The following is a 26662-nucleotide window of genomic DNA, read 5'->3' on the forward strand; positions in this document are numbered from 1 at the left end:
GACGCCGGGCAGGGTGGGGGACAGGCAGAGTTCAGGGCCTGTCCTTTTGGGTTCAGCTAGCAGAATTTGATGGCAACGGTTTCCTTAGCTTTAAGAAAGTTTTAATTCATAGATTCGGGCCTCTGGCTTAGTCACCCAGCTCCTAGTAAACAATCTCAGAAATCCTATTTTGCAGCTTCTTCTCAAAATAGCAGTAGGACTGAAATGGTAGAGGAAAATACATGGAGTAATCGGGGCTTTTCCGAGATCCTCTGAGCGGCGTTGTTCCCTCGAGCTTGGGACTCCGTCTTGACTTTCGCAAACTGGGCAGGTTGGCGAGTGCCATCTTCGCGAGAGCGAAACTGTGAAGAACCATGGGAGGGGGCGTAGTTCCCGCCTGTCACCAGAAACGAGAAAAAACGAAAAGTCGGGGATGGAGAAGTTCACGAAGGAGGAATGTGCGTGAGTTCTTTTGTTCCTTTTTGCATTTTAACGAAGAACATTCTCCTTACGGCCCCATGGTCACGACTCGTAACGGGGCTTCGGCGGCCCGCCTGAGACCCCAGAAAACTTCAGTGACGGACTTGGGGAAGAATGGCTTAAATTATGAAGTGAAACACGAAAAACAGTTCTGGCCACGAAGTGTCTTTGGTGAAGCGAGACTGTTGAGATTCAGTATTTATGTAATGGTTGGAGCTCTCGGCGTGAGCTAGAACGTCTCTCTGTGTTTCGCTCTCAGGTATGCATTTGTAACCGTGAAAGGCTGTCAGTCACGGCTGAGCGTCCCCGCGTGGACGAGACCGCTGGCCACACGGGCTCTGGCCGGTTTGTTAGCTTTCCCGGTGGCCCCCTCCCTGCTCCTGGCTTGTGGTCCTGCTTCATCCTCGGCAGTGGCCGTCCGTGTCTGGAACCCACTACAGCCGTGAGAGAAGGAATGCTTGATACTTAGTTTATATATTTACCTTCACGAACAGAGACATTTGAACTTGGTGGGCATTTCGAGGGCGAATCCTGGCAAGTGCTCGGAAGAAGCCGTGCCCAGGTCTCATCAGCGCATCTTGTCAGAAGATACGTAGGACGTCACTCAAAGAAGGGAGTGATTTTAATTTAGACATGAGATTCTGTTTGTGGAAGGACACAGGAGATCCCGCCACGCCACGCATCCTGGGGACCATGCCCTCCTTTGAAGTGTTCCCGTCTTACCAGGTGCCTGTGGCAGGTGCCCCCCACCCCCGCCCCAGGCCAGTCCCCCGAACTCGGCCTTGCATGCGGCTGCCCACATGGCCCTCCTGCTGTTGGGAAGTGAGTGTGGGTGGAGAAAGGCCAGAAACATGGCGGCTTGGCACCGGTCCCATGTGGCATGCATGGGGTGCAGTCATGATTCTCCTGGGGTGCTCCGTGGTGGTCACCTGAGCAGGTGCAGGATGGCCCCATCGGGGGACCCGACTAAGACAAAGCAGCTGTAGAAATGCTTCCAGTTCATCACCTCCCTTCTACACACAGTGTTAAATGATGATTCCTGCTTCTCCAGCTCACAGCCCCGGTAGCTTGTGTCCAGCACAGAGCAGACTGTGGGACACGGACAGATGTGCAGACCTTACCTGCTGAATGAGGGCAGTTGCCCGAGTGGGCTCCCACTGCACGAGGGAATTTTTTCTGTCGGAGACACCGCTATCCTGCGACTAGAGCTCGGCCTTCAGATTTGAGTCTAGAGGGTCATGGACTCAGGCCCCCCCACCCTTAGATGATCCAGCTCTTGCGCCCCTAGAAACTGCTTCTGTTTTAACTTTGAAGGGAACTGCTTCAAAGTCAGGGTGAAAGTACCTGCTGATGATTTTCAAGTCATTTGCTGAAGGACCCTAGTCGTTCAAATCAGCCGCTAGATCATTAAGTTCCAGCAAGTTGGACCTTTGCAGGTCCGGTCCCCCAGAGTCTAAGGCAGAGAGAAACGTTACTTGGTCTGACTTTGTGTTTGCCAAATCGTTCGAGTGCATCAGTAGGTTAAAGCCCTCCGCGTTCTAACCGCCACACGTCCTGATGAGCAAACACACACACAGATGTAAGATGCTTGAAGACCTTTTGATGAACTACTTCCAAATGCTGATGAAGCCCTTTCAGAAGAAACAGGCACGATTATGTTGACCAGACTTGAAAGCACGCTCCTGGTGTGCATCTGTTGCTAATAAATTGTGTTGTTCAGAGGCCTCTATCTCTAGGTCCCATTTCTGGGCTCCGGGGACCACACAGGGAGCAGGCAGGAGCCTGGGCTTATCGGTTGTGAGCAGCCGCCATCTAGCGGCGGGCGGCCCACATAGCGCCTGCCTTCCCTAGGTCTGTGTGTAGGTCCGAAGACGATGCCAGTAGAGAATCTGATTTTTTAAAAACAAGATCATTATAATTTCTTTGGAAATACCCAGCATTTGGGTTTTACATATTTTGGGTAAGGAAGCAGCGGGAAGCTTCTAAGCCGTGTGCCTGCGAGCTTGTGCGTGTCGTCCCCTTCTCGTGCGGGAACTGTGCGGCGCCACCGTCTTCTCAGGTCTCCGCCCTTCCCAGGTCCTGAAACACTTGGCGTGAGACAGAGCAGGTGAACTCAGGAGCATTTCCTTGGTCGCCCCTGACAGCGACTCTAGGCTGCAGTCCCGTGAGTAAGGTCAGGACCGCCCGAGGGGGACGGGGAAGGGGCTCCCGGTGCTGAGCTGTCCTGTGCCTTTCCGTCCTCTCTCCTCCCGTGGTGACATTCCCAAACCCAGACGTGGTAGAAGGACCTTCTTGGACCTTCTTTCCAGAAGTTCCTTTGACCGTTTGTGGAAGATTTGATTTACGTTCCCGCTCCTTGTGTCCGGTGGGAATGTTTGTTGCTGCTCAGAGCATGGTTTGCAAATCTTTGTTTCATGATTTCTTTTTGCATTTGTTTGTGTTTTTTCAAATGGATGAGTTGTCCTTTGCAGTTAGGTTTTGGGAGTGAAGGGGGGTGTGTTAAATGGATGCAGCTATGAAAACAGACCTGGATTCTGTTCACTTCAGCAGCAATGGGATTTTTTAAAAACACAGCAGCCACCAGGGAGTTGTGTTTTCATGGTTGAGTTAGGAAGCAGTTTGTGAGTTTGAGATTTCGAGGACGCGGCTGTGTTCACGGCGGGACAGACTGTGGGTGAGGGGCTGAAGCTCCGTGGAGGCTCAAGGTGTCTGATTAACCTCGGAAACCGGGTTTTGTAGTTGAGGAGTAGAAAACTTTTGAAAAAGTTCTTTCCCAGATATTAAGCTTTAGGTTTTCTCGTATGAGCTGGTTAATTTGTTCAGTCGGAAATCCAGTATTTAACTTGTAACCCTTTTTCTTCAGAAATCAAATTACGGCTTCCAAAGTGCGAAGGTTCTTAACTGTTTTTCTATTAATGCAAATTAGTTAGTTTTGCAATTTGTTTATGATAATAGATCAGTTGTTTAAAATGAAAACTTGGGGGCACCCAGGTGGCTCAGTTGATTAAGCGTCTGCCTTTGGCTCAGGTCATGATCCCAGGGTCCTGGGATCGAGCCCCACATTGGGCTCCCTCCTCCGTGGGGAGTCTGCTTCTCCCTCTTCCTCTGCCCATCCCCTCGGCTGTGTACTCTCTCTCACTCACTCTCTCAGATAAAATCTTTAAAAAAAAAAAAAATGAAAACTTGTATATTGTACTCACACAGAAAAAGTAGCTGAGCAACTTGACATGTTCATTTGTAAAATTTGGAAAATATGATTAGCTGTTACCCATTATTTTAGCTACTGGCACTTTCCTTATCTTTTAGGCTTTCTTCTTCTTTTTGTAGTTTATGTGGTGAGTGTAATGACCTTCATGAGAGAGTTTAGAACACTTAGGAGAAGTTTTCTGGCCCCAGGACCGAACCCGATAGACGGCAGACTGAGGTCTCAGGGCGAGTGGAGGGATCCCTGCTGGTGCTCCGTGGCCCCCCACTGGTGCTCTGTGCTCAGTTCCGGGCTCAGGGTTGGGTTCAGGGTCCTGGACGGGCTCACAGCGTCCGTGTTCGGTCCTGCACCGTCTCCGGCAGCCCCGCCGCTCCCCTCCCTCCAGCGTCCCTCTGCCGACTGCACATTCCGGCTCTGTCTCTGGCTCCGGGTGTTTTCCCGTTTTCTGGAAGGTCAGCTTCCAGGTTAAACCAGCCCGTGGCAGTGTTTTCCTGCCTTCTCTCGGCTTCGCTGGCACAGGATGCCGGAGTTGTGTGTTTTAACTGTAAAGTCCCATGGTGAATGGAGCTGAAAGTCATCTTGCGCGTCTTGTAGCTCCGACCCAAAACCTTCGACGGCCGTAAAGCTCTTACATCTCCTTCAGGCCCAGTGCCAGATTGTCATTACATCATCACGTGTTGCGGAGCATCAGTGGTCTGTGTCGGAGCTTTTTCTCACGGAAACATCTTTCCAGGGCACTTTTTTTTTTTTTTTTTTTTTTTTTTTGCAGACACCATGCCGTTTTCTCTTTGTTAATGTTTGCGTGTCAGTTGTCGAGGAAGTCCCAGGCTTCGGCGAGGCCCCCATGTCTGGTGGTCCCCAGACCTGTTACCTTCACTCTGGCCTGGTTTTGGCGACCAGCTGTCCCGTTGTAAGACACGTAAAAAGGAGAGAAGAGAAGAATCTGCCGAGAAACGTTATTTACAAACTGTAGCATTCTCGCTGTCACATCAAGGTTTTTATAACTGGTGATGTTTATTATAAAAGTTACTAGAAACTCATAAATACTAAAATTAACTGCTAATATGTTAAATTTATTTTTCTTTTTTTCCTTTTTTTAAAAGAGGTTTTATTTGTTACACACACAGGAGCCCACAGGTGGAGGGGGCTGCGCCAAGGGAGAAGCAGGCTTCCCCTGAGCGGGGAGCCAGATTTGGGGCTCGATCCCTTGGGAGCCGAAGGCAGACGCTTCACTGACTGAGCCCAGGCGCCCCTAGACTTGCTTCTCATCCAGTAGTTCTCAGTAGACTGCTTCAGGCTCATAGCGCTTGGGACGTCTTTGGAGGAGGGCCGTGTGCTGTAGAAAGCTCAGATCACAGTACGGTTTAGGATCGAAGCTATCTTCTGTCTCAAGTGACCACCCTTCCCCCATATGCCCCCTAATTCCTCCATATGTGGAATTAGTTTGCAGATCTTTTCAGTAAAGAGGAGCAAAGAGGAGAGGTGTGAAGACCTCCCAAGTCACAGCTGCTGGGATGGGCCAGCTGGGTACCTGCGTGTGCGGCTTGCCGTCAGCCCGAGTGCGGCCACCGGTGGGGGTCGTCCCTGCAGATGGTACGTCTGGATTTTAATGAAGGGCGTGGGGCTGCTGATCGGATCCCATGCTCGGGTGGCACGGGGCTCCCTGCAGGTGGGAAGAGGGCCCTGGAGAAGCCGCCTCTTCCTGCTTTCTGTGCTGCCTGGAGCAGACCCGGGGAGGTGCTGGCTGTCGTGGGGCCTTGTCCTGTAGCCCGCCGACCCTAGGAGGCATGCTGGGCCGCCCCCGCCCAGGCTGGGGCCGTCGCGGCTGACCTGCGTTACCGTGCGATCACTGTTAGTTCTCCTTGACCGCCCTGTGCTCGGGCTGCCTGTCTTGGAGATAAAGTTCCTCTCCTAGAATCACGTGGCTTGAGAGCATCTGGGTTCCGTGTAGACAGCGGTGGACGTTTGCCACTCGTGTGAGGCCCGTGCTTCGCCCTAAGTGCACCCACCTGGATGGGGTTCCTTCCCAGGAGGAGCCACGCCGAGCTGTCCCCGCGTGGCGTCTGTCTGCTGCTCCTCCAGCAGCTGCACGGGCCACAGCGAGCAGGCGGCGGGGACGCCCTGCCCCGTCCTCCGAGCGCGGCCCGGTCCCGCGCGCCGCTCTGCGGGCTGTGCGTCCGCTCTCGGCCGCTGTCGGAACCAGGAAACAGAACCGTTCTTGCTCTGTCTTCTGCATTCAGCTCACGTTTGTTGCAGAAATGGTGTTTATTTTTCCAAAGAGGCAGTCTTGGGGACCAGCAGAGCTGGAGGCATTGGCTTGCCCAGCAGTTGGCCCTCGGAGCTGGAGGGCAGTCGGGGCGGCCCGTGCCCTCTCGTGGCCCGTGGAGGATGCCGATGGAGTTCGCGGCGGAACCCGGCCCGAGGCGGGTGACGGCCCGTGGTACAAGCGAAGGTTCCGTTCTCGGGTCTGTGGGAACCGGGCGGCGGGAGGACGGCTGTAATAATAGGAAGTTCTTACGCATTAGCGAGAGTGAGACGGAGGGTGTTGCCCCAGCCAGGCCTGTCCTCCCAGCGTCCGAGCAGGCGTCTGATTTCACTTGTGGGCCGAGGAGTCCAGAGCGCGGGTCCCCTCGGAACTCCCAGGTCTGAGCAGTGAGGGGACCCTGTCGCCGTGAGCCGTGAACAGCGCCGTGCCTGCCCCCGCTCCCGTCACTGGGCACTCACTGCGGTTGCCACAGTTCCAGGACCTGTGCTGGGTAACTGGGTTGGTAACTGGGTTGGTAACTGGGTTGGTAACTAGGTTGGTAACTGGGTTGGCTGTTCTGCATGGTGCAGGGACCGCAAGGCCTCGCAACTGCCCACACAGCCTTCACTTTTCATCTCTCCAAGCCCATGAGAAGCATTTGCTGAACTGACTGGTTCATAATTCACCTCACACTTTTCAGGGTGCTTTCCTGTGCTCTGTTTCTGTACACATGACCCGTGGATGTTAAATGACTTGTCTTATTCGTTTGTTAATTCGGTATGTGTTCGTGGAACGTCTGCCTCGTGCCAGATGTGGCAGATGCTGGCGAGAACAGTGTCTGGTTACTGTGTGGTTTGTGTTTTTGGAGCTCAGATGCTTTGGGGAGAGGCAGAGAGGACACATCCCCACACACAGCACGGAGGCAGACAGATCCAGGGAGACAGAGCAAGAGGTGGGAGCGGACATGTGGGGGGTGTTATTTTATGGAGGGTGGTCTGGGAGGGGCTCCTCGGGGAGGGAGTGGGGCCTGGGCCTGGGGGGGCAGTGGCTGTGGGCGTGTTGGAAGCCCACGCCACCGGGTGGTGGACATGCCGGATGAGGCAGAACTCCACTCCCACGGTCAAACATTTGTTCTGTTATGGCCCAAGGAGGTGTTCTGCAGACCATATCAGTGACTTTGTTACGTACTTTCTAAAATATTCCTGCCATGCCTTAGGTGACCGGGCGTTTGTTCACATGTTTTTTTAGGGCAGAAACGTGTTAAAGAAAGGGAGGGAGGCTTTCAGACACACAAACCTGGAATAGAGTCTCAGTTCCCCCAAATGGCCTGTAACTCTGTTGGGGGAAAGCATGGTGGTTGGACTGTGGTCAGGTGTGGATCCGCACTCCCTCGGGGCACCACCAGCTCTCTGCTCAGAGCTGTAGGATCTCCCTGTGCTCCACGGCCCCCAGGGGAGCTTGCTTTCCCCAGAGCCCACTTTGAACCTGTTGAATGCTGGCTTCTGCATGAAGAGTCCTGGGTTCCCCCAGAGTCTTGCTGACCAAGAGATTCGAAACCTTTTCCCCAGGGTCTGCAGTTTTGTCTCCTCTCGACCCCGGAGTTCCTCACCCTCTGCTTCTCTGTCCTGCTCCTCGTTCCTGGGGACAAAGAGCAAAGGATCACACACGGTCTACCATGAGTTAGAGTGTCCCTGTCATGGAGCCGCCCACTTCCTGCGCCGTTAGTCCTGTTCCCGAGGGCAGCGTGGCTGGGGGGCCGTGAGGAGCTGGCCTGGCTGCTGGTGGTTCCCCGACACGGGTGATGTGGCTTCGTGGAAAGGCTGCTGATGTAGGGCAGTGATGTGGTACGTGGACAGACCAGCCACACTGCCACTCAGGCTTCTGTTACAGATGGTGGTAGCTGGTAATGTCCAGTGAGATCCACTGGTGTTGGGCTCTGAGCCAGTCCTCCAGGTTCATGGCCGAGCTCCCCGGGGTGAGGCACAGGGGGGGACTGTGGATCATGGGGGCCGGTCAGTGTGCAGGAGATCTGCCGAGGCCCTCAGCGCACAGCTGCTTGCGGGAGCCAGAGCATCACCGGGAAGGGTCCGTCAGGGCTGTTTTGTGCTGAGGGAGGCCCACCATCAGGGAGAGTTTTCCTGGGTTTGTGCTCAGCGAGAAGTTTCTATTTTGTTTGAACCAGAAGAGTGGGAACGTAAGAAATTATGAAGAAAACAAAACTGGGGGCATCACGTTACCTGATTTCAAGCTATACTACAAAGCTGTGATCTCCAAGACAGCATGGTACTGGCATAGAAACAGACACATAGACAAGTGGAACAGAGTAGAGAGCCCAGATATGGACCCTCAACTCTAAGGTCAAATAACCTTTGACAAAGCAGGAAAAAATATACAGTGGAAAAAAGACAGTCTCTTCAATAAATGGTGCTGGGAAAACTGGGCAGCTGTATGTAGAAGAATGAAACTCGACCGTTCTCTTACACCGTACACAAGGATAAACTCGAAATGGATAAAAGACCTCAACGTGAGACAGGAATCCATCAGAATCCTAGAGGAGAACATAGGCAGTAACCTCTTCAACATCGGCCACAGCAATTTCTTTCAAGATATGTCTCCAAAGGCAAAGGAAACAAAAGTGAAGATGAACTTTTGGGACTTCATCAAGATCAAAAGCTTCTGCACAGCAAAGGAAACAGTCAACAAAACAAAGAGGCAACCCACGGAATGGGAGAAGAAATTTGAAAATGACAGTACAGACAAAAGGTTGATATCCAGGATCTATAAAGAACTCCTCAAACTCAACACACACAAAACAGATAATCATATCAAAAAATGGGCAGAAGACATGAACAGACACTTCTCCAATGAAGACATACAAATGGCTATCAGACACATGAAAAAATGTTCATCATCACTAGCCATCAGGGAGATTCAAATGAAAACCACATTGAGATACCACCTTACACCAGTTAGAATGGCCACAATTAGCAAGACAGGAAACAACATGTGTTGGAGGGGATGTGGAGAAAGGGGAACCCTCTTACACTGTTTGTGGGAATGCAAGTTGGTGCAGCCTCTTTGGAGAACCGTGTGGAGATTCCTCAAGAAATTAAAAATAGAGCTTCCCTATGACCCTGCCATTGCACTACTGGGTATTTACCCCAAAGATACAGATGTAGTGAAAAGAAGGGCCATCTGTACCCCAATGTTTATAGCAGCAATGGCCACGGTTGCCAAACTGTGAAAAGAACCAAGATGCCCTTCAACGGACGAATGGATAAGGAAGATGTGGTCCATATACACTATGGAGTATGATGCCTCCATCAGAAAGGATGAATCCCCAACTTTTGTAGCAACATGGACGGGACTGGAAGAGATGATGCTGAGTGAAATAAGTCAAGCAGAGAGAGTCAATTATCATATGGTTTCACTTATTTGTGGAGCATAACAAATAGCATGGAGGACAAGGGGAGTTAGGAGAGGTGAGTTGGGGGAAATTGGAAGGGGAGGTGAACCATGAGAGACTATGGACTCTGAGAAACAATCTGAGGGTTTTGAAGGGGCGGGGGTGGGAGGTGGGGGGAGCCAGGTGGTGGGTATTAAGGAGGGCACGGATTGCATGGAGCACTGGGTGTATAAACAATGAATTCTGTTACGCTGCAAATAAATAAATAGATAGATAGATAGATAGATAGATAGAAAGAAAGAAAGAAAGAAAGAGAAAGAAATTATGAAGAACCTGGAAAGAGGCAAAGAGCCAGAGTCCCGTAGTTAGATAGAGGAGTGTGCGGTGGCCCGAGCTCACGAGTCAGCCGCTAGGAGAACTTGGGGGCTAGAAGTCGGGGCTGTCAAGGCGCCCAACCCACACAGATGCCGCGTCCCCCTGGCACCGGCTGTCCCCGAGTGCATGCTGCTGAGCTACTCTGGGAGAAATCGTCACGCGCCGGGGTTTAGGTTGCAGCTCACACAGCGACAAAGCGTTTTTTTTAAAGGTGGGGCTCTGTCCTGAGCCTCGCTCACACGTAGTGTGTGGAAAAGGGGCTCACTCGGAGGAACGGGGGTGCCGGAGCAGCACGTGACACCAGTAGCTTGTGGTCCCCTGTCACTGGGTCCCACAGAGTCTCGGGGTTGGGTGCAGGTCACTCGGTGCAGGTCACCTGGCCTTGTGCAGACACTCGGTCACTTGGTTCCTGGGAGCCGATTCGGGCTTCCGCGTGCCTGTCCCCAGGAGGAGCGGCCATATGCCCTCCTTGGCCTCCCTGGCAGCCAGGTCCTCTGTGACTCCCAGGTGTTCATCCTGTGTTGACTCCTCTGCTCCCTGGTCTTGGCCACAGTTTGAATCACCCCAAGGTTTTTGGAGAAAAGGCTGAGGGTACAGGCCCCTCCCCTGGCTCTTGGTCTGGGCTTGGGAATTTCTCACCCGTGATGGTTCGTGTGTTTCTGGGTGATTCTAGTGTGCAGACAGAACACTGCCCTTGATAAAGAAGTCATCCCCTTGTTCATCCCATACTGAGTGAATGTCTCAGGTATACAGCTGCCAGTCCCCTTGTCTAGGTAGAAGAGTCCAAGATCCTACAAGTCTTTTTCATATGGCTTGGTTTCCAGAAGCTTCTCCCCAGTAGGCCTGTTCTGGACATGCTCCCATTCATCTTCTTTGCTCTTGGTGTGTGGATCAGAGCCGGGGCTGGCCTCTTCCAGCTAGATGTCTGCCTGAGGATGCTTTCTTGATCTAACATACTGGGCTTGCGGTCCCCTAGGACCCTGGAGTCTTTTTCACACCACAGCTCTTAAGCCAGACCTTTCACTTCCTGTGCTTTCTGTTTTTCCTCGTGGGATTTCCCGTTATTTTTCAGCCTTTGTTACATCTTGTTGAAAACTCTTGAGTCTTTGTTTCGTTACTGAAGGTTTTGGCTGTCTCTCCTAGCTGAGTGTCAGTCTTGGATCTGATAAACTTGTCTAGTCCCATTTCTTCATCGAGGGCCCTGGTAGAAACGATGGTGGGAGCACAGACACTGAGCACGCTTCAGAGGCCTTCCTTCCTGTTGGTCCTGGGCAGGAGTGCTGTTTCAGCCCACAGTGCCTCTCCGAGTCCTCTATGCAGCCTCATTCCATCTGGTCCCTGGACTGTCAGTGAGTCAGGCCCATGTGCCACTCTGTCCCTTGAGTGACCAGTGTTGAAAGCCTTGTCGCAGAGGGAATTGTGCCGGACCATCCATGGGCTGTTACGGTGCTGGGTGTTTTTTTTTCCCCCCCGTCAAACCTGGGATAAAATATTTTGAAATGCATCCTATTTTATAATCCAAAACACCAAGGCACACAGAATTTACTGCATCTGTCTTTGGTCATCATGGAGGGCGTGGAGGAGGACACGTTTCTTTACAGATGTGGCCGAGCTGAGTGTGCGGCACAGTGTGGGTCCTGCCGCATCTCCTCTGGCCCCGCAGGTGCCCCGCACACGCCACCCGGAGCAGAGCCGCCCCGGAGACCCCCTTCCCTCCCAGAAGCTGGGCTGTGCGGGCGGCAGAAGGCAGGTCCCCTCTAGCTCACAGCCTGGGTGGGAAGCTGGATGAGAATCCCATGGCCCAGCCGTCCTGGGCGCCCAGTCCTCCTCCGTCGTGGGGAGAGAAGGGCATTGACGCCTGGGCAGGGCAGCTGCGAGTTCCGGCTGCTGGAAGGACGGGAGAGGTAGAAAGGTGTTCGTGTCGGTACAGTGTCACGCGGGGGCGAGGGTGACGGTTTGCAGGGACTGACAATGGAAAATAGGAAGAGATTAAACTTCAGATTTATCTGTTAAGAAGGAAACTACAGCGCTAACGGGTCGGAAAAAACTAGATAAAGTCCTTGCAAGAGACTGCAGTGCAGTCGCTGAGTGAGCTCTTGGTGGCGCTTCCGGTGAAGCCGTCCCGGGCCGGGCCGAGGACTTGTCTGTTTCCAAGACGCCCTGGAATTAGGGCTGCGCCACTGACTTTTTTTTTAGAGAATCCTTGCAGGGGACCTCAGATTTTCTTCGTCGTGTAATTTGCATAGCTGGAAGTTTTACCCTTTCTTAACCTTTGAGAGAGGCCCCCTTGTTCTCCCGTCAACCACGGCTATCACAGGCTGACGCGGAACACCGGTTTGTAGTCTGTTGTGCACTCGCTGTGGGGGGAGCCCAGCCTGAGAGGTGGCGAACGTGGCTGCACGTGGGTCCACGGCTCCGGCGCACGCACAGGTCGCTGGGTCCCGGCAGCCCTGCCTTGTGCGTCACCGGGCTGGACCTGCGGGGACTCCCTGAGTCCTGGGGAGGCTGGGAGGCAAGGGAACCCCTGACGTGGGCAGGTGCACGCATTATCGACGTTACTCCCAGGATCGGTATTGACGGTGATGAAGCCAGTGCGGGGGGGCGGGGGTGGAAGCACCCTGCCCTGAGGCCCGTGGGCCGGGCACCCAGTCAGACAAGCAGCTCGTGGAGAGAATGTGAGCAACAGTGCATTGGGGTGTGAGCTGGAGAGCCCGTGTGCAGGAGTGGGGGTGCGCCACGGCCCGGGCGAGCACCCCTGCGTCGGGGCAAGGACAGCACCCCAGTCCGAGGCTCCACGGGGCCGTGTCCAAGGCCTGCTCTTCTCCGAGACATAACAGCACACAGTTTTTCAGTTGTGGGTTTTTAATGGAGCAGGGAGGGGGAAAGAGGCAGTAATAGGCACAGAGAATTAAGTGCCTTAAAATGGGTATAAAAATGAAAACAGGGATGTGTGGTGAAAACCAGATCAGTCATCAGGGTGAAAGGGGACACTAAGGATGGTGAAAACGGTGAATTTGTTGTTACGGATGTCTTATCGCGGTAAAAAAATTAAGAAAGAAAAAGTCAAAGGGGAGTAATTTTTCTTACCGAATGCCCTTCCACTGTGTCTTGTTTCGGGGTAGTTGTGTGTGTGCATGTGTGTGCGCACACGTGTGTTCATGTGTGTGTGCGTATGCGTGTGCACGCACGTAAACGGGGTTGCTGCGGGGATTTCAAACGGAGACGTCGCCGCCTCCACCTGCCTTCTGGGGCGGCTGGCGGTCTGCAGGGGAGATGTGTGTGCATGCGTGTGTATGGGCGGCATGTGTGCATGCTCAGTGAACTGGGCAATTCCAGACGTGGGGTGCGTGTCACAGCTGCAGAAACCTAATCAGTGCTGCACTTCTCAAAGCACTGCCAGGATGGTCCTGGCAGAAAACAGAGAGAGAAACAGAAATTTCAGGCATGTGTAGCTTACACACCTTATCCTTTGAGTCAAGGAGAGGCAGGCCATGGAAAATGTGTGTGCGCCCACATATGTGTGCACTCACGTGCATGGTTTCATATGCACACACACGTTCATGTGCTCACACACATGTATATGTGCAGGTACGTTTTCACATGCACACACACCTCACATGCATGCACTGTGCACACATGCATGTTTCACATGCACACGTGTCCATGTGTGCACACGTTTCAATGCACACAGGTGTTGATGTGTGTACACACGTTTCCAGTGCACACACGTGTTTGTGCACACACATGTGTGCATGTGTCCACATGTATGTTCCAGTGCATGTGCACGTGTTCATGCACACACGTGCACATTTTCGTGTGCATACATGGGTGTTCCCGTGCACACACCCATGTGCACACACACACGTGTGTGCAGCGGTGATCACACTGTTGGATGTGCAGATGTCGGGTGGTGACTGAGGTGTGGTTCCCGGGGCCGTGCGGATCTGGCTGCTCTGCACCAGGCATGTGCTTCGGGACGGGGGCTGTGGCTGGATGGCGCGGCTGCCGCTTCCCGCAGGGACGCTGACTTGCTGTGCCTCTCAGAGCCCGTGTCTCATCTGCAGACACTTAGCCGTGTGCCAGGGTCACCCACATTTGTTGCTGGAGAGTAACTCAGGCCCCAGACTCAGTGTTGAGTTTCAGCAACCCCTTTGTTGAGGCCTCGTCAGTTGCTTGGAATGAGCTCCCCGTGTGGTCACGGAGCAGGTGGCTGGGGGAAGTGTGGGCGCCCCGGAAGTCCACCCCGTGGGTGACTTGCCCTTGTCGGCAAAGTTGGAAATGGCACTCAAGAACCCAGGAGCATGGGGCCCATGGGCGGCCCCTCCACACCGGCTTTGGCCTGCATGCCCTGAAGCTTGGCAGCCTTGAGCGAGCCCACTGGCTTCGTGGGACAGGCTGGAGGTGCTTCTCTGCGGTGAGCTGGGGTTCCTCAGACCCATAGTAAGGAAGCTCTCAAAGGAAAGGGCTCCAGGGCATGAGAGCTGTGGGCTCCGGGTTTGAAGAAGCACCCGGTTCCTCAGCAGCAGCCCTGTCCCCTCTGATGGCGATTGTCGGCGTCCCCTCCTAAACTGTCCTCCAGGAGTTAGATGGCCGTTGGGAAGGAGTCCCTCCTTTTTCTCACAACCAGCTTCCCACGACACCAGCTCTGCCGGCCCCCATCGATGGCTCTGATGACCCCGTGTCATGTCTCATCTTGTGATTTAGTGTCGTGGTCAGGGGTATTGGGAGTCCTGCTGTGACGTTTTAAAATCCTTTCTGAGAGCATAAAATGTGGGGCCTTGGACAGATGTGCTTTGAAACCCCCACAGATGTGCAGTGTCCGGTTACGCGGTTCTCTTTCAGTTTCGGAATTCGACTCCTAGTCTCTGGCATGTGTTTTCATAAATCCGTATTCCTTTAATACAGGAAAGACGAGGCCCCCAACCCCCGGTGTTTCTCTCTCTGGATATTTTAAAAGTGACTTTGACATTCTGAGCATCAGTGGGAATTGAACAAAGGCCACGAGGTTTCTACATGTTTAGTCCCAGGTCAGGTACCCTCTTGTCAGCAGAGGTTCCCAGGGTTGCTCAGTGTGCCTTCTGGGAAACAGGACATGGTACTTAGGACAGACAGATACCCCAGAGTGGCTCACATGTTAGCATTTTGGTGCAGACAGGAATATTTATCCTTTCTGCGTCTTCTTATCTCCTCACCCATCCTGCCCATCACTACATGCTGGTCACGTTTTATGTGAGTCATAAGCCCTTAAAATTGCATGGGAGTGGCTCACTACCTACTAATGGAAACTGCACATTTGTTACTGTGCTCCTTCTGATCTCTGTCAAAACCCGTTCTCTGAAGGATGCCCTCCTGCCTTCATGGAGATCCCTTTGGAATACATTAAAAAAAAAAAAAAACCCATTTGATGGGATTCCTGAGACTTAACTCCAAAAAATATACTTAGAAAATTTTAAAGAACATTTTTTATAATAGATACCTACGTTGCACTGCAGATATTTAAGTGTATGAGTATCCTTGAAGACCAGGAGTATTGGGCCTTGCCGTCAGTGGGCACCCGACATTTTGACCCTGCAGTGGTCGCAGGGGGCGTCCGGCGGGTGTCCACAATGAAGAACCTGTGTACTGTAGTTTGGAAAGTTCTGAGACATCCAGAAAGGATCGCACACCTTCCCGCTGTTGGGCTCGCGGCAGCCGAGCTCATCAGTGCGAGTGTGAAGTGCACTTTCTCCCAGGCTGTGCCCGTCCACTCGGGTGTGGTCTGGCCTGGCTGCGAAAGGCTTTCACCGGTCGGGCCTGAAGGGCAGGGAGCCCCGCTCCCACTGGCCGCTGAGCCTTCCCTGCAGCGTGGCTTGGGCAGAGGCGGGCCTCCCTGGGGCAGGGCCTCCGGGCACACCCGGGTGTCTCTTGCAGGAGCACTGCAGGCCGGAACCGCAGGGGCAGAGTTCAGGGTCCCCGTCCCAGACATACCTCTGGGGAAAGGCGGGGATGCGTGGCCTCACTTACCTTCCTCCCATGCCTCTGAAGGGAAACTTCCGGTGTCAAGGCTTTGGACCAGAGGAGTGGGCCTTGAGACAGAGTGTCATTAGGGACCCCTTCTGGATCAGTCTGAAGCTGACCTGTAGCCCAGACATTTCTGCGGCAGCCATGGCATCCCCTGGGCAAAGTGAGCCATTTTCGGGCCCAGCCTCTGTGTGACCACGGGCTGCATCTCAAGGTCCTGGGGCCCTATTAGCTTAAGACCCTGGGGTCCCTTACTGTGACTGCATTTAGAGAGTTCTTGGAAAGGCATGGGAAGCTTGTGCTAGTACGGAGCAGGTGGTTCTTGGTGTCTGATACAACTAGTTACCGTCTGTTAACAAGTAACCGCGGGGTTGCAGGCAGCTAGATTTTATTTCTCCTTACAGTCTGTTGAGTTAATCAACCGAAGAAAGAAACCCCACCCCAAATGCCATCCTTTTGCCCTTACAGCTGGCCTGCTTTTGAGGGTGTTGTGGTGAGACCCTGTTGTTTCCCGAGGACCCGTGCACCCTCTGTGCGCGAGGGCCACAGTGCCTTGGGGTGTGCTGCTGTGCCTCTTCTGTTCTGATGAGAAGTGGTAACTTCACGTTTTACGTTCTGACCCTCCAGGGGGAAAGCCTCTCCACTTCCGCTTTTCTGAAGAGGCAGCCTCGACCGCGCTCGCCAGCGGAGACCAGGGTTGCGCGCCCGGGACTGCCACATCACACACGGACACCGGGGAGCCCGGAGTGGGGAGCGCAGCCTCTGCGTCCGCACTCGGAAACAGGAGCCGAGACGCTTCCAAGAGAGCAGAGCAGCCCCGGTTTTCCGTGGGCGTCAAAATGCCGGCGTTTCACCCGAAGCAGGAGGTTGTGGTCTCCAGGGACGCCGCCGACTTCCCTTCACGTTCAGATCAGACTTTCCCCGAAGGAGCCGACCTGCCGCTCCTGTCCGCGAGCCCGGCTCAGCCCCTGAAGGAGAAGCCGTCTGATTTGCACATGAAGGAGCACACTGCAGGGGGCCGGAGGGTGCCCGCCCCAGACCTGGCCCCCCTGGACCTCAGCGAGAGGTCTAGCCGGGACGACCCCAGCCACAAGGAGCTGGCCTCGTCCCTGCAGGCTGCGCTGGCCGTTCACCCGTGTCCTTACTGCAACCACAAGACCTACTACCCAGAGGTCCTGTGGATGCACGAGCGTGTCTGGCACAGGGTCAGCTGCAGCTCCGTGGCCCCCCAGTGGATCCAGCCCAACGGCTACAGGAGCATCAGGAACAACTTGGTTTTCCTTGCCCGGAGTGGACGCACGGGCCCCCCGCCTGCCCTCGGGGGCAAAGAGTGCCAGCCACTGCCCATTGCCCGGTTCACACGCACTCAGGTGCCAGGTGGGGCGCCGGGGCCCAAAGGCAGCCCCTCGCCCCTGGGCATGGCCACGAAAGCTGCCAGCCTGCCTAAGAGCAAGGACAGCCACTCTGGGGGCCCTTGTGCGCTTTGGGTGGCCAGCCCCGATGGGCCCCGACAGGCCAAAGCCGGCCACGCCCCTGAGCCACACGGCGCCCCAGCGCAGCCGTCCCTGCCGAAGCCCAGGCAGGAGGCCGGCCCGAGAGCGGGGCCCGTGGCAGGCGGCGGTGGCTTCAGCCGATGTGCCACCCCCACGCCCTCCGTCATCGCCCGAGCAGGAGCCCAGCCCCCCACAGGTGGCAGGCCGGGGGACACGTATGTCATCCCTCCCACGGGGTCCAGCCTCGGCCCCCCACAGAAGCACAGTGCCCCGGACCTTCCGAAAGCCAAATTCAGCCCTCAGCCTCAGGGTCCGCCGCACGGGAAAGGCGACGGGGGCCCCCCTCTACCTCCCCGTGAGCCCCCCTCCAAGGCTGGCCTGGAGCTGCGGCCGCCCACCAGCTGCGGAGCGGGCCCCAGGGGGAGCGCGGCCGTGCAGGCCGGCAAGCCGGAGCCTGCATCGGACGGCCGCGAGAAACGCCTGGACATCCTCAGTGTCTTTAAGACGTACATTCCAAAGGACTTCGCTTCTCTCTACCAGAGCTGGGGTGCCAGTGGCCCTGCACTTGAGCACAGAGGTAAGACGGGCGGCCCCACCACCCTGCCCCGCGAGTGCTGGCACGACGGTCCTCTGCAGGCCCCACGAGCAGCCTCTCCCCAGGAGGTCGGGCACCTGCCTGCCGGCTGCCTGTGCATCTGAGCACCAAGCAGAGAGCGCGGGGCCCGTGTACCCCTCCTGTCCCCCAGCTCTGCCCGCCAGGGTTCAGGTGCCCAGGGCTGGGGCGGGAGCCTTCCCTCGGGTTCCAGGCCTTCCCTCCTGGGGCTATTAATTCAGGAATGCTGACATTTCATAGAAGCGGGCAGCCTTGACGCCCCTCACGTCCTTTGTTTTTTATTTTTATTTTTTATTTTTTAGGTAAGCTCTTTGCCCAGCATAGGAGTCGAACTCATGCCTCAAGATCAGGAGTCACAGGCTCTCCTGACGGACCCAGCTGGGTGTCTTTCCTTTGTCATTTTAAACATAGAATCAGTGATGTTCGTGGTCCCTTTTCTCTCAATAGGCAGGAACGTTCATTTGAAGAAGCAACTGTTTTGTTTCTGTATGTTTGTAATTTAAAAGCGCATAGTTCAGTGGTGTTTGTGAGCAAACCCTGCGGAGTATGGATGTACCATAGGAAGTCTGGGGGACTGGCTTGTGCCGCAATTTGAGAAAAGACACACCTTTAGTGGCCATTTGCCTTTTCTGCGGGTGTCTGGGTATTGACACCTTGTTGCGAGGACCCGCGAGGGAAGGCACACGCCGGATAGGACGCCCTCCTCCTTGGGCGTGAATTGTGGGGGGCTCTCCCTTAACAGAGCACGGGAGAGCGAAGGATTTGCTGTTAAAAACCAAAGATCAAGCAGGTGGAGACCCTGCGGTGCTCTCTCTCTGTTCATTGCCCTTCTCTGAACTGAAGTGTTCATGCGCCTGTTGTTACAGCAGGTCACCGTCAAAAGTGACCTTTGAGATGGGCCCCCTCAAATTCCAGCAAGTTGGAGGCACTTTTGGGGAACGTGGTTCACAGTTTGGAGGCAGTTGGGTGAACAGTGAGGCGCCCCACACCCATGGTGTGGCCGCGGGTGCCTCGCCGAGAAGGCGGGTCTCTCCCTATGTTCGCAGGGACTTTGGAAGCTGCTGGCTCCTTGGGCACGCCGGAGCCGTCCTGGCATGGCGAGCGGTGCCTTTGGCTCCTGGGAAACACTACGGTGGGAAACACTCGGGGTGCCTCAGTCTCGGAGGTTTTGCCAGCGGGGTCTTTGATGGTGTCTGTTCCTTTTTGCTCAGAGCCCGCGCTTCCTGGGAACTTTCTAGAATGAAGCTAAAGGCACGGAAGCCCAGAGGCCGCTGAGACACGCCATCGCCAAGGTGCTGGGAGGCAAGGCTGGAAGGCCCCGTGTCTGCGACGCCTCCCCTCGGGTGGGGGGCGCAGGGCCAGGCTGTGGCGGGTGGTAGAAGGCAGCCGGCACGTGGCCTGGTGTGTTCACATGTTCAGGTTTCAGTTAGTTCAGGGAGTTTTGCACGTCCCAGGGATGTTTCCAGGCAGGCAGATTATTTGCTGGGAGACGAGTCACAGTGTGTGGGTGCCCTTTAGACCTGGGGGCAGCCATGTCGCTCTAGGTTTGGTTTCCGTGGGTCTCAAAGCCGAGACGTCATAGGCAGCCAACGGTGGGCAAGTTTCCATGGGTACCTGCGTGCCCAGCAGCCGTGACCTGCTGTCCACTCCTTCCGGTGACCGTGGCCTCGGGCGCCCAGACCCGGGACGCCTGTCACTGTGTCAGTGGCTTCTGCTTAGCGCCCCGACCTGGAACGTCACAGAGCGACCCTCCTCTGTGACGGCCCGTCGCGCTGCCCATCTGACGGTGCTGTCGTTGCTTTTCCCCCCAAAAAGTAGAAGTCAGTTTCAAGTTCAGGTTTTGAGAATTTCAGATGACATTTGTAAGTATGCAGTGGCCGGAAATGTTCTCCTTTTCCTTAAAATCTGTAAATGGTTCTCAGGGTTTAGTGTGCGTGTGTGCGTGTGTGTGTGTTTTAAGAGAGGTTCCACACTTACCTTTTACATGTGAGAAACGCTGAATTGTGCCTCACATGCGTGTACTTTTCTTGGGTCCTCTGCCCGTGTACACACGGACATACAGCTCCGTGGATTAAAGGCGTTCAGGGCATTTAAATTCACGCTGACTTGGGTTCCTTAAGGGCAGATCTTAAACTTTTCGGCTGTAATACACTAAGTGTATTTCTAGAACCATGGTTTCCCAGGTTTAGGGAAGAGCAGAGATCGGTTTCTCTCAGACACTTGGCTGGTGTCCGTGTGGTGGCTCTGTGCTTAGACGGGATGCCCCCTGCATGGCCCTCCCCTCCGTGGTCCACCTTGGGCTCTGGGCTCGACTTTGGGGCTGGGCCTGGGCTGTACCATGGGAACGCCTGTGGACTCCTCCAACGCCTCGGCTTGTCTGTGCCCTGCCCACGTGTCCTGTCTGTGGCCGCCCCTCCAGGGCCTTTGCTGCTTCCTTTCTCCTTCTTGGGATGTTTCTGGATGGCCCTTGAGGGGTTGCATAGGAAGGAGACGTGGCAGGCGTGGCCTGGCTGAGAGGTGAGTGGGGGGCTGATGGTTCCTGTAGGGAGGCCCTCTGCCATTGTGCCGCCAGCAGGTGCGAGTGGCCTCCAGATCACAGCCCTGACGCATTTCTGAAGGTGCCACTGATGCAGATTCCTGAAGTTTTTGTCTTCTGCTGGCCAGGCGTCCGTGGCTTTGGTGTGATACGCAGTTGAATTTCACATCATGAATCTAGAAAATTAAGTTCCTTTCGGTTCCAAGTCATCTTTCTGGCCTGCGCCGCTGGATGGGACTGCCCGTGCTGATGGGCTCCCATTCCGTGGTCGGATGCACCTGCTCTCGGATCGGATGCGAGCCTCCTTTCGGGGCTGTCCCTGTAAAGGTCTCAACTCCTCCACACGGGCCGCGGGAACGTGCCTCCCGGCCTCGCGCTGTTGCGGGGGAGGCAGAGGCTGCCGAAGGGAACCTTCTGAGAAGAGCAGCCGTCTGTGCCACATGCGATGTTTGTGGGGGCCAGTGTGACTCTGTCAGGGCTCGTGTTCTGCTCACAGAGGCCCTGCCATCTGGCGGTGCCTCGGAGACATCGGGTCCTTCCAGACTTCGGGGCAGAGAGTTCTCCGAGGCCGTCTCCCCACGTATTGCGACGGAATGATGTTTGTGGGGACGCCCTGCCAAGGGAGGAAGGATGTTCCGTGGCATGACGACTGTCACTTCCTGGAGGGACTCCGACCATCACCCTTGAAGCCTGAAACACACGGTCTGCTCTGTGTGGCTGGCGAGTCTGGAAACTTCCATCCATAGAGTTGATGGAATAGAAAAATAATACATTACCTGGGTTTTCATGCTTCGTGGTCAGCCTATGTTAGGTGAGAATATGGACTTTAGAATAAAACTTGAAGGTAACAGGACGAGATGATTTTAGATAGAATGAGATATAAGGTCTCTGTTGTTGGGACTTGACAGAGTCCCTTGTCTGAGAACAAGTCCAAGACTTGTCCCGGGCCGTGCAGGGGAGCGTCCCGTCTAGCCACGCTGCTGCCACACAGACACTTGATGTGACGGTGATGCGAGGTGTGTGCTTCCTTTGCTGGGCTCCGTGTGGCGTCCCTGCAGGTGTCCAGGCTCCTCTTCCCCTTGCGGACGGGCACGTGTGTTGCGGCGTGATCGGGTCGCGTTAGCGTGCGGGGCTGGGGAGCATCTGCGCCTGCCTCGGGGAGGCCCCCGCCCTTCACCAGGCCTCCTTGCCGCACAACTCTAGTGTTCAGGTCAGAGTGTTGGAGCGCTTTGCTCCACAGGCTGTCTTCGGCTCAAATGAAGTTTATAACCTTCATGATGAGCTCGGAATTCCGGGGTAGCTTGGGCGCGATATTATTGAGCATGAAGGGCAACTGTCTTTTCTCGAAGAGTAAAGAGAAAACGATGCGGCAAAATGCACAGGAGAACAGCGTGTGTCTGTGTGTCCGTGCGTGTGCGTGCACGTGCTGGCACATACTTAATTCAAGGCAGTGCGGTCGGCTGGACGGAAGTGCTGCATTTTTCTGCTGCCGCTTTGGATGGGAAACAGGCAGCCTGAGGAGTTCCCTGCGGAACTACCAAAACGACGTGGTCTGTGAAGACGCACGTGCCGTGTTTTCTCAGGGTTCTTAGCAGGAATCCCGCATGGGCACCTCTAGAATCCACATGGGTGAGCCGTCCCGTACCCCCGGGAGAACCCGCATGGCCCAGGTGATTGCCAGGGAGGTTCTCGTAGGATGAGCCTGGGTCGCGCTTCAACAGGCAACAGAAACGCTTTAGAAGCTGAGATCTTCTGGGGTCAGACTCAGAGGAAGGAAAGATATTCCTTAAAGACGTGATTAGGTAGCTGTCGGCAGAAGCTGCCACACTGGGAATGTGTGCTCAGAGCCAGGTGGTGTGGGGCCCAGATGTGCACAGCTGTCGTGGGCAGGCTGCTAGGCCTCCTGTCCCCACAGTGCTCAGGGACACACATGGCGGCGGTGAGAGGCCCACGCCCAAGGACACTGGCTGAGTGTGCTTTCCCCGTTCAGTGCCTGGGCACCCTGCCCGCCTCAGTCCCGCGGTCTCATCAGGGACAGTGGCACAGGTGTGGGTTAGAACAGGTCTTACTAGTCCTTGGTGCTCCTGAATGAGGCAGTGGGAAATGGAGGGTCTTGTGGGCAAGTTCTGCCGTTTCTCTAAGACGCACGTTCGAGGCTTACCCCGTGAGGATTCGCACACGTTCTGCCGCACATCACGTGCGTGTTCTGGGTGATTGTGTCCATACACTGTCTGCAGCGTAGAAGCAGTTTTACATTCTTTACATTCTTTCGGTCTGTGGACGTACGCTGAATTCGGACAAGAATTCGGTTTTAGCTACTTTGACAGAGACTTTGTCATCCTATTTGCCGTTTATGGTCCAGGATCCAATGTTAGGGACACACTCAGCTCCGTGAGCCTCACTTAAGTGCGTGGCTCCAGGCAGAACTTGCTCTGGTTGTCGTTTCTGGGCTGTGTTTCCGCTGAGTTACGGTTGCGCCCAGCAGTGAGAGTGCAGCTCGGGGGAGGCCTCTGGAGCTGCTCCCCTTACGTGAGCCTTAGCCTTTCTTCAGAAGGACGCCCCAGAGCAGGCCAGGTGCAGGTAGGTGAGGGCCATCTGCTCCACCATTCTCACCAAAGGGAACACGGGGCCAGGGCCTTCAACCTGGCCCGACTCCCTGGTCTCCCGTCTGTGCCCCAGAGGGTGCGCGGGCACACAGGTAAGGAGCCAGGTGCCTGGGCGGTGTTGGGGGTGTGTTGGGGACTGGTGGCCAGGCCGTAGCCTCCCTGCCCCTGCACCTGGCCATCCCCACAGAGCCACCCCGACTGCCCAGTGATGGATGACGGGGGGGCTTCCTGTTGTCCCCCCACCCCGGGCCATGGCATGGGTTTCAGGTCACTATGATTGACACTCCCTCGCCGTCTCATGTGTGCCGGCTGTTGGCAGAGCCTGGGGGAAGGGTCCTGGTCGCCCCCCAGGCCTGCAGGTGCTCCCATCACCCCACTAGACAGAGTCGTGACGTTTTCCTTTCGCCCCTGACGCTCCCCACCTGCACACCACCCACGGCCACTACCGCCCAGGGCCGCCCTGGACGCAGGCCCGCCTAGGAGACACCTTGTGTGTGGTGCGTGGGAAGCACTTGCACCAGCCCACATGTGCACGCGTGCCCACACAGGTACCCCGCCCACCGCTGAGCCTGGGCCAGCCGCGGACCAGGGGGGTGCTGGGGAGCTGAGCCGCCTCTGCCTGGGCTGCATCCCCAGCCACGGGCTTGTGAGTCCCCAAGAGGCACTGCACCCCAGACTCCTCCAGCCCCCAGAGTGGTCTTCCCTGCGCATCCGAGGGGCGTGTGCTTCAATTTGAGATAAGCCTGTTTGCAAATGCCCCATTTTAATTAGGGTCAAGTCCTCAGCAGCAGATATGCTAATGAGCCCTGCAGCCCCCAGAGCGTGCCCCAGTCACCATGCTCCATCTGCGTGACATGTGCTGCGGGGGCTGTTCTCGTGGACGCTGACTGGCCGTGGCACGGTGTCCCCAGGGCCCCCCACACTGGTCTGTGCCAGTGGCAGAAGCTCTTGGCCTGTGTGTGCCGAGCTTGCCCGCGATGGTGCAGGCCGAGAGTCCTGCATGGGGAGCTGGGTGGCACGGGCAGAGCGACAGAGGCCACACGGTGAGTAACGCAGGAGGAGGGTCCCAGCATACAGACGCGGTAATTAATGCCGCCAGCGACGGTTTTCTTCAGCAGCGGGGTCTGAAGTAGAAAGAGCCGTGGTCCTGGGCAGCTCCCCCCACCCCATCCCTTACAGTAAGTGTGGGTGGAAATTGGTATTTTCCGGCCACGGGCTAGGTGCTGGCATCTTTTTTGTGCAAGTGCTTTGTCTGTAATGGCCTTGCTTGGCACGGTGTTGTGTTGGGGCTGGCTTGCGCCTGCACTGGCGCACCCCGTGTTCCCACAGTGGTGCTGGAGTCATGACCCCCAGGTGCTGAACGAACCCACGCCCCTGAACAAGCAGGTCTTCCGGTTAACCGGACGTCGGGCTTTAATGTGGCTGCTGGGAAGAGGCGTGCCGTGGCGCTCAGCACGACAGCCCCTGGCGGTTTTCCTTTCCCCAGAAGCGTACAGAACTGCATTGCTTTGGTGGGGAGCTGGCCCCTCAGGTCAGTCTGGGGCAGTCGACAAAGCCCATGGCCGTCGTGGCCCTGAGCGACAAGGATGTGGCGGGCAGGTGTGCGCAGCGCTCTTGGTCCTGCTGGAGGTCCGCGCATGGCCGTGCCTCCCCTGCCAGACGCTCCTGCCCCCCCACCCGGGCTGTTTTCGCACAGGTTTGTTCGGGACGAGTTCTGCCCTCTTCTTTGTCCTGGCGCGTTGGTCCTCCTCCGTGAGACGCACCAGGCGGGCTGTGGCGCAAACGGCTGTGTCTGCGCCAGGATCTGGTTCCCTGCCTGACACACTCGCTGGCACAGCCACCGTGCACGGGCACCGTGGGCACGCACGCCTGATGTGTGTGGCCTGGTGCGTGTGGCCTGCGTGTGTTCACCGCTCGGTGTCCCCGTGGTGTGCCGCGCCATTGGAGGGGTTCAGTGCGAGCTCCTGTCGCGGGACACGCACCGTCCTCAGTGGCCTAGCAGGTCGTCCTGGGCTAAGGGCTCTCCCCGCTCCTGTCCCCTCACAGAACATCCCTGTGCCCTCTCCTCCCACGGGCACTTTCCGCTGACATTCTCGCTTCCTGACGGGATTCTGTAGCTGCTCGCTGTGCCCTTTGTAAAGGGAGCGGTGTCTCTGCGGCCAGGGCAACTGTCCAGGCCCCATCGCGGGTCAGCGCACGCTCATGGGTCCCATCCAACCAGCGTAACCGTCCGCGGGATTCTTGGCTGCCGAGGGTGGGGACGGTGACGGCGGCCTCCCGCTGTGTCTCTCGAGAAGGGAAGCTTCGCTGCGAAGCTGTCAGGGGAGCGGCCACTGCCACACAGGGCGGACTTCGCCCGGAGCGGCCTGTCCTGCACTAGCTGCTTGTGTCTTACTGCGATTTTAGAACGTCTGCCGGTTGCTAAAAAGCCTGTTCTTCATGTCACCGACTGAACGCCCGGTTGTCGGTTGTGTGGTAGCGTTTTCCAGTCAGTGGTTTCTGTCTGTCCATGAAACCGGCTGTTTTAGCGTAGAAAGAAGTTACTTGGTGGTGCTGTGACCTTTTCGGACGTAAGTAATGTCTCTCCAGATGCGGAGTTAACAGATCTCTGCCCAGACGTGGCCTCAGCTGGGGTTCGCGGGTCCTACGGGCTTAGACGCCCTTGTGGCGGACTCGCCGCAGCGGGTTTGCGGGACGTGGTAACGCGGTTGCGCTGGGGCTGGAGAGTGCGCTGGAGGTTACAGCTGGCGTCAGGGCAGAGTGTCCGTGGCCCACAGGCGACCCGTTGCATCTCCCTAGGGCGTGGCTTTCCGCCGAGAGTGTTGGGTGATGCGCGACGCCCGGCGGACCCACCAGGAGCTCGGCGAGGTTCTTTGGGGTCGCGCGTCCGGTGTTGGTGCCGCGCTCCTTCCGCTCCACCTCCTGTCACAGGGTGTCCCTGTCGCAGGGACAAGCAGGTCAGCGAGCCTCGTCACAGGCTGTGTCTTCCGCTATGTCTTTGTTACGGTACTTACGTTGGGGTTTCGTAACAGTTGGTACCCATGCTGGACTATGACCGAGAAAGGATGCGTTTATGTTTCTCTGGGCCTGTGGACTCAAGTTCTGCAGTTTTGTACTTAACCGACTGACCTGTGGGCTTCCTGTCCGCAGGGATGCACGTTACGTGCTCTAAGCTGCCGTTCCCTCTCAGAGCCGGGCCCTCCGTGGGTCAGCTGTCCTTTGGTCCAGCCGTGGGACACACTCGCTCAGGCTTCCGATCCTGACGTTGTGCTGGATTACCTGCCCCTCCCACTGGAGCTGCTGGTTTGCTTAATTCCTAGGTGGAGGTCATGGCCCCTGGTCCAACTTCTTGTCCTTTGTTACATTTAAAGTAGCCTTTTTTTTTTTTTTTTTTAAGTTTTATTTATTTGAGAGAGCGAGCAAGGTCCGCTTTTGAACTGTTGAGACCTTGGGGTCCTGAGTAGGAAGCTGCCCTCCCCCGCCCGGGACGTGGCACTTTGTGCCAGTGCCCGCATCTGTGTGGTACCCTCGCCGTGAAGACACCATGGGCCGCATCTGCGTTCTGGGATGAAGCTGCCACTGTCTGCCATAGCCACTGGGGGTCCAGGCGTGCGCACACGTGGAGGCAGGACGCTGCTTGCAGACTGAATGAGCCAACCAGCCCCAATGGCCGTTCTCTTTCCTGGGCATCCCCTGGCTGTGCCAGAGCCCGGCGCTGTGCCTT

General features: G+C 56.0%; 1 protein-coding gene across 1 annotated transcript in view; it reads left to right on the plus strand.

Moving 5' to 3' along the window:
- Nucleotides 1-26394, plus strand: part of ZNF516 (zinc finger protein 516) — a 110854-nt gene extending 84460 nt beyond the window's left edge. Inside the window, 2 exon segments of the mRNA XM_047698047.1 lie at nucleotides 16318-17760; nucleotides 23329-26394. Coding sequence (XP_047554003.1) covers nucleotides 16318-17760; nucleotides 23329-23546 — 1661 coding nt within the window. The 3' untranslated portion in view covers nucleotides 23547-26394.
- The last annotated feature ends 268 nt before the right edge of the window (nucleotides 26395-26662 follow it).

This window comes from Lutra lutra, chromosome 12, assembly GCF_902655055.1.
Source record: "Lutra lutra chromosome 12, mLutLut1.2, whole genome shotgun sequence".
In the NCBI taxonomy this organism is placed as follows: Eukaryota; Metazoa; Chordata; class Mammalia; order Carnivora; family Mustelidae; genus Lutra; species Lutra lutra.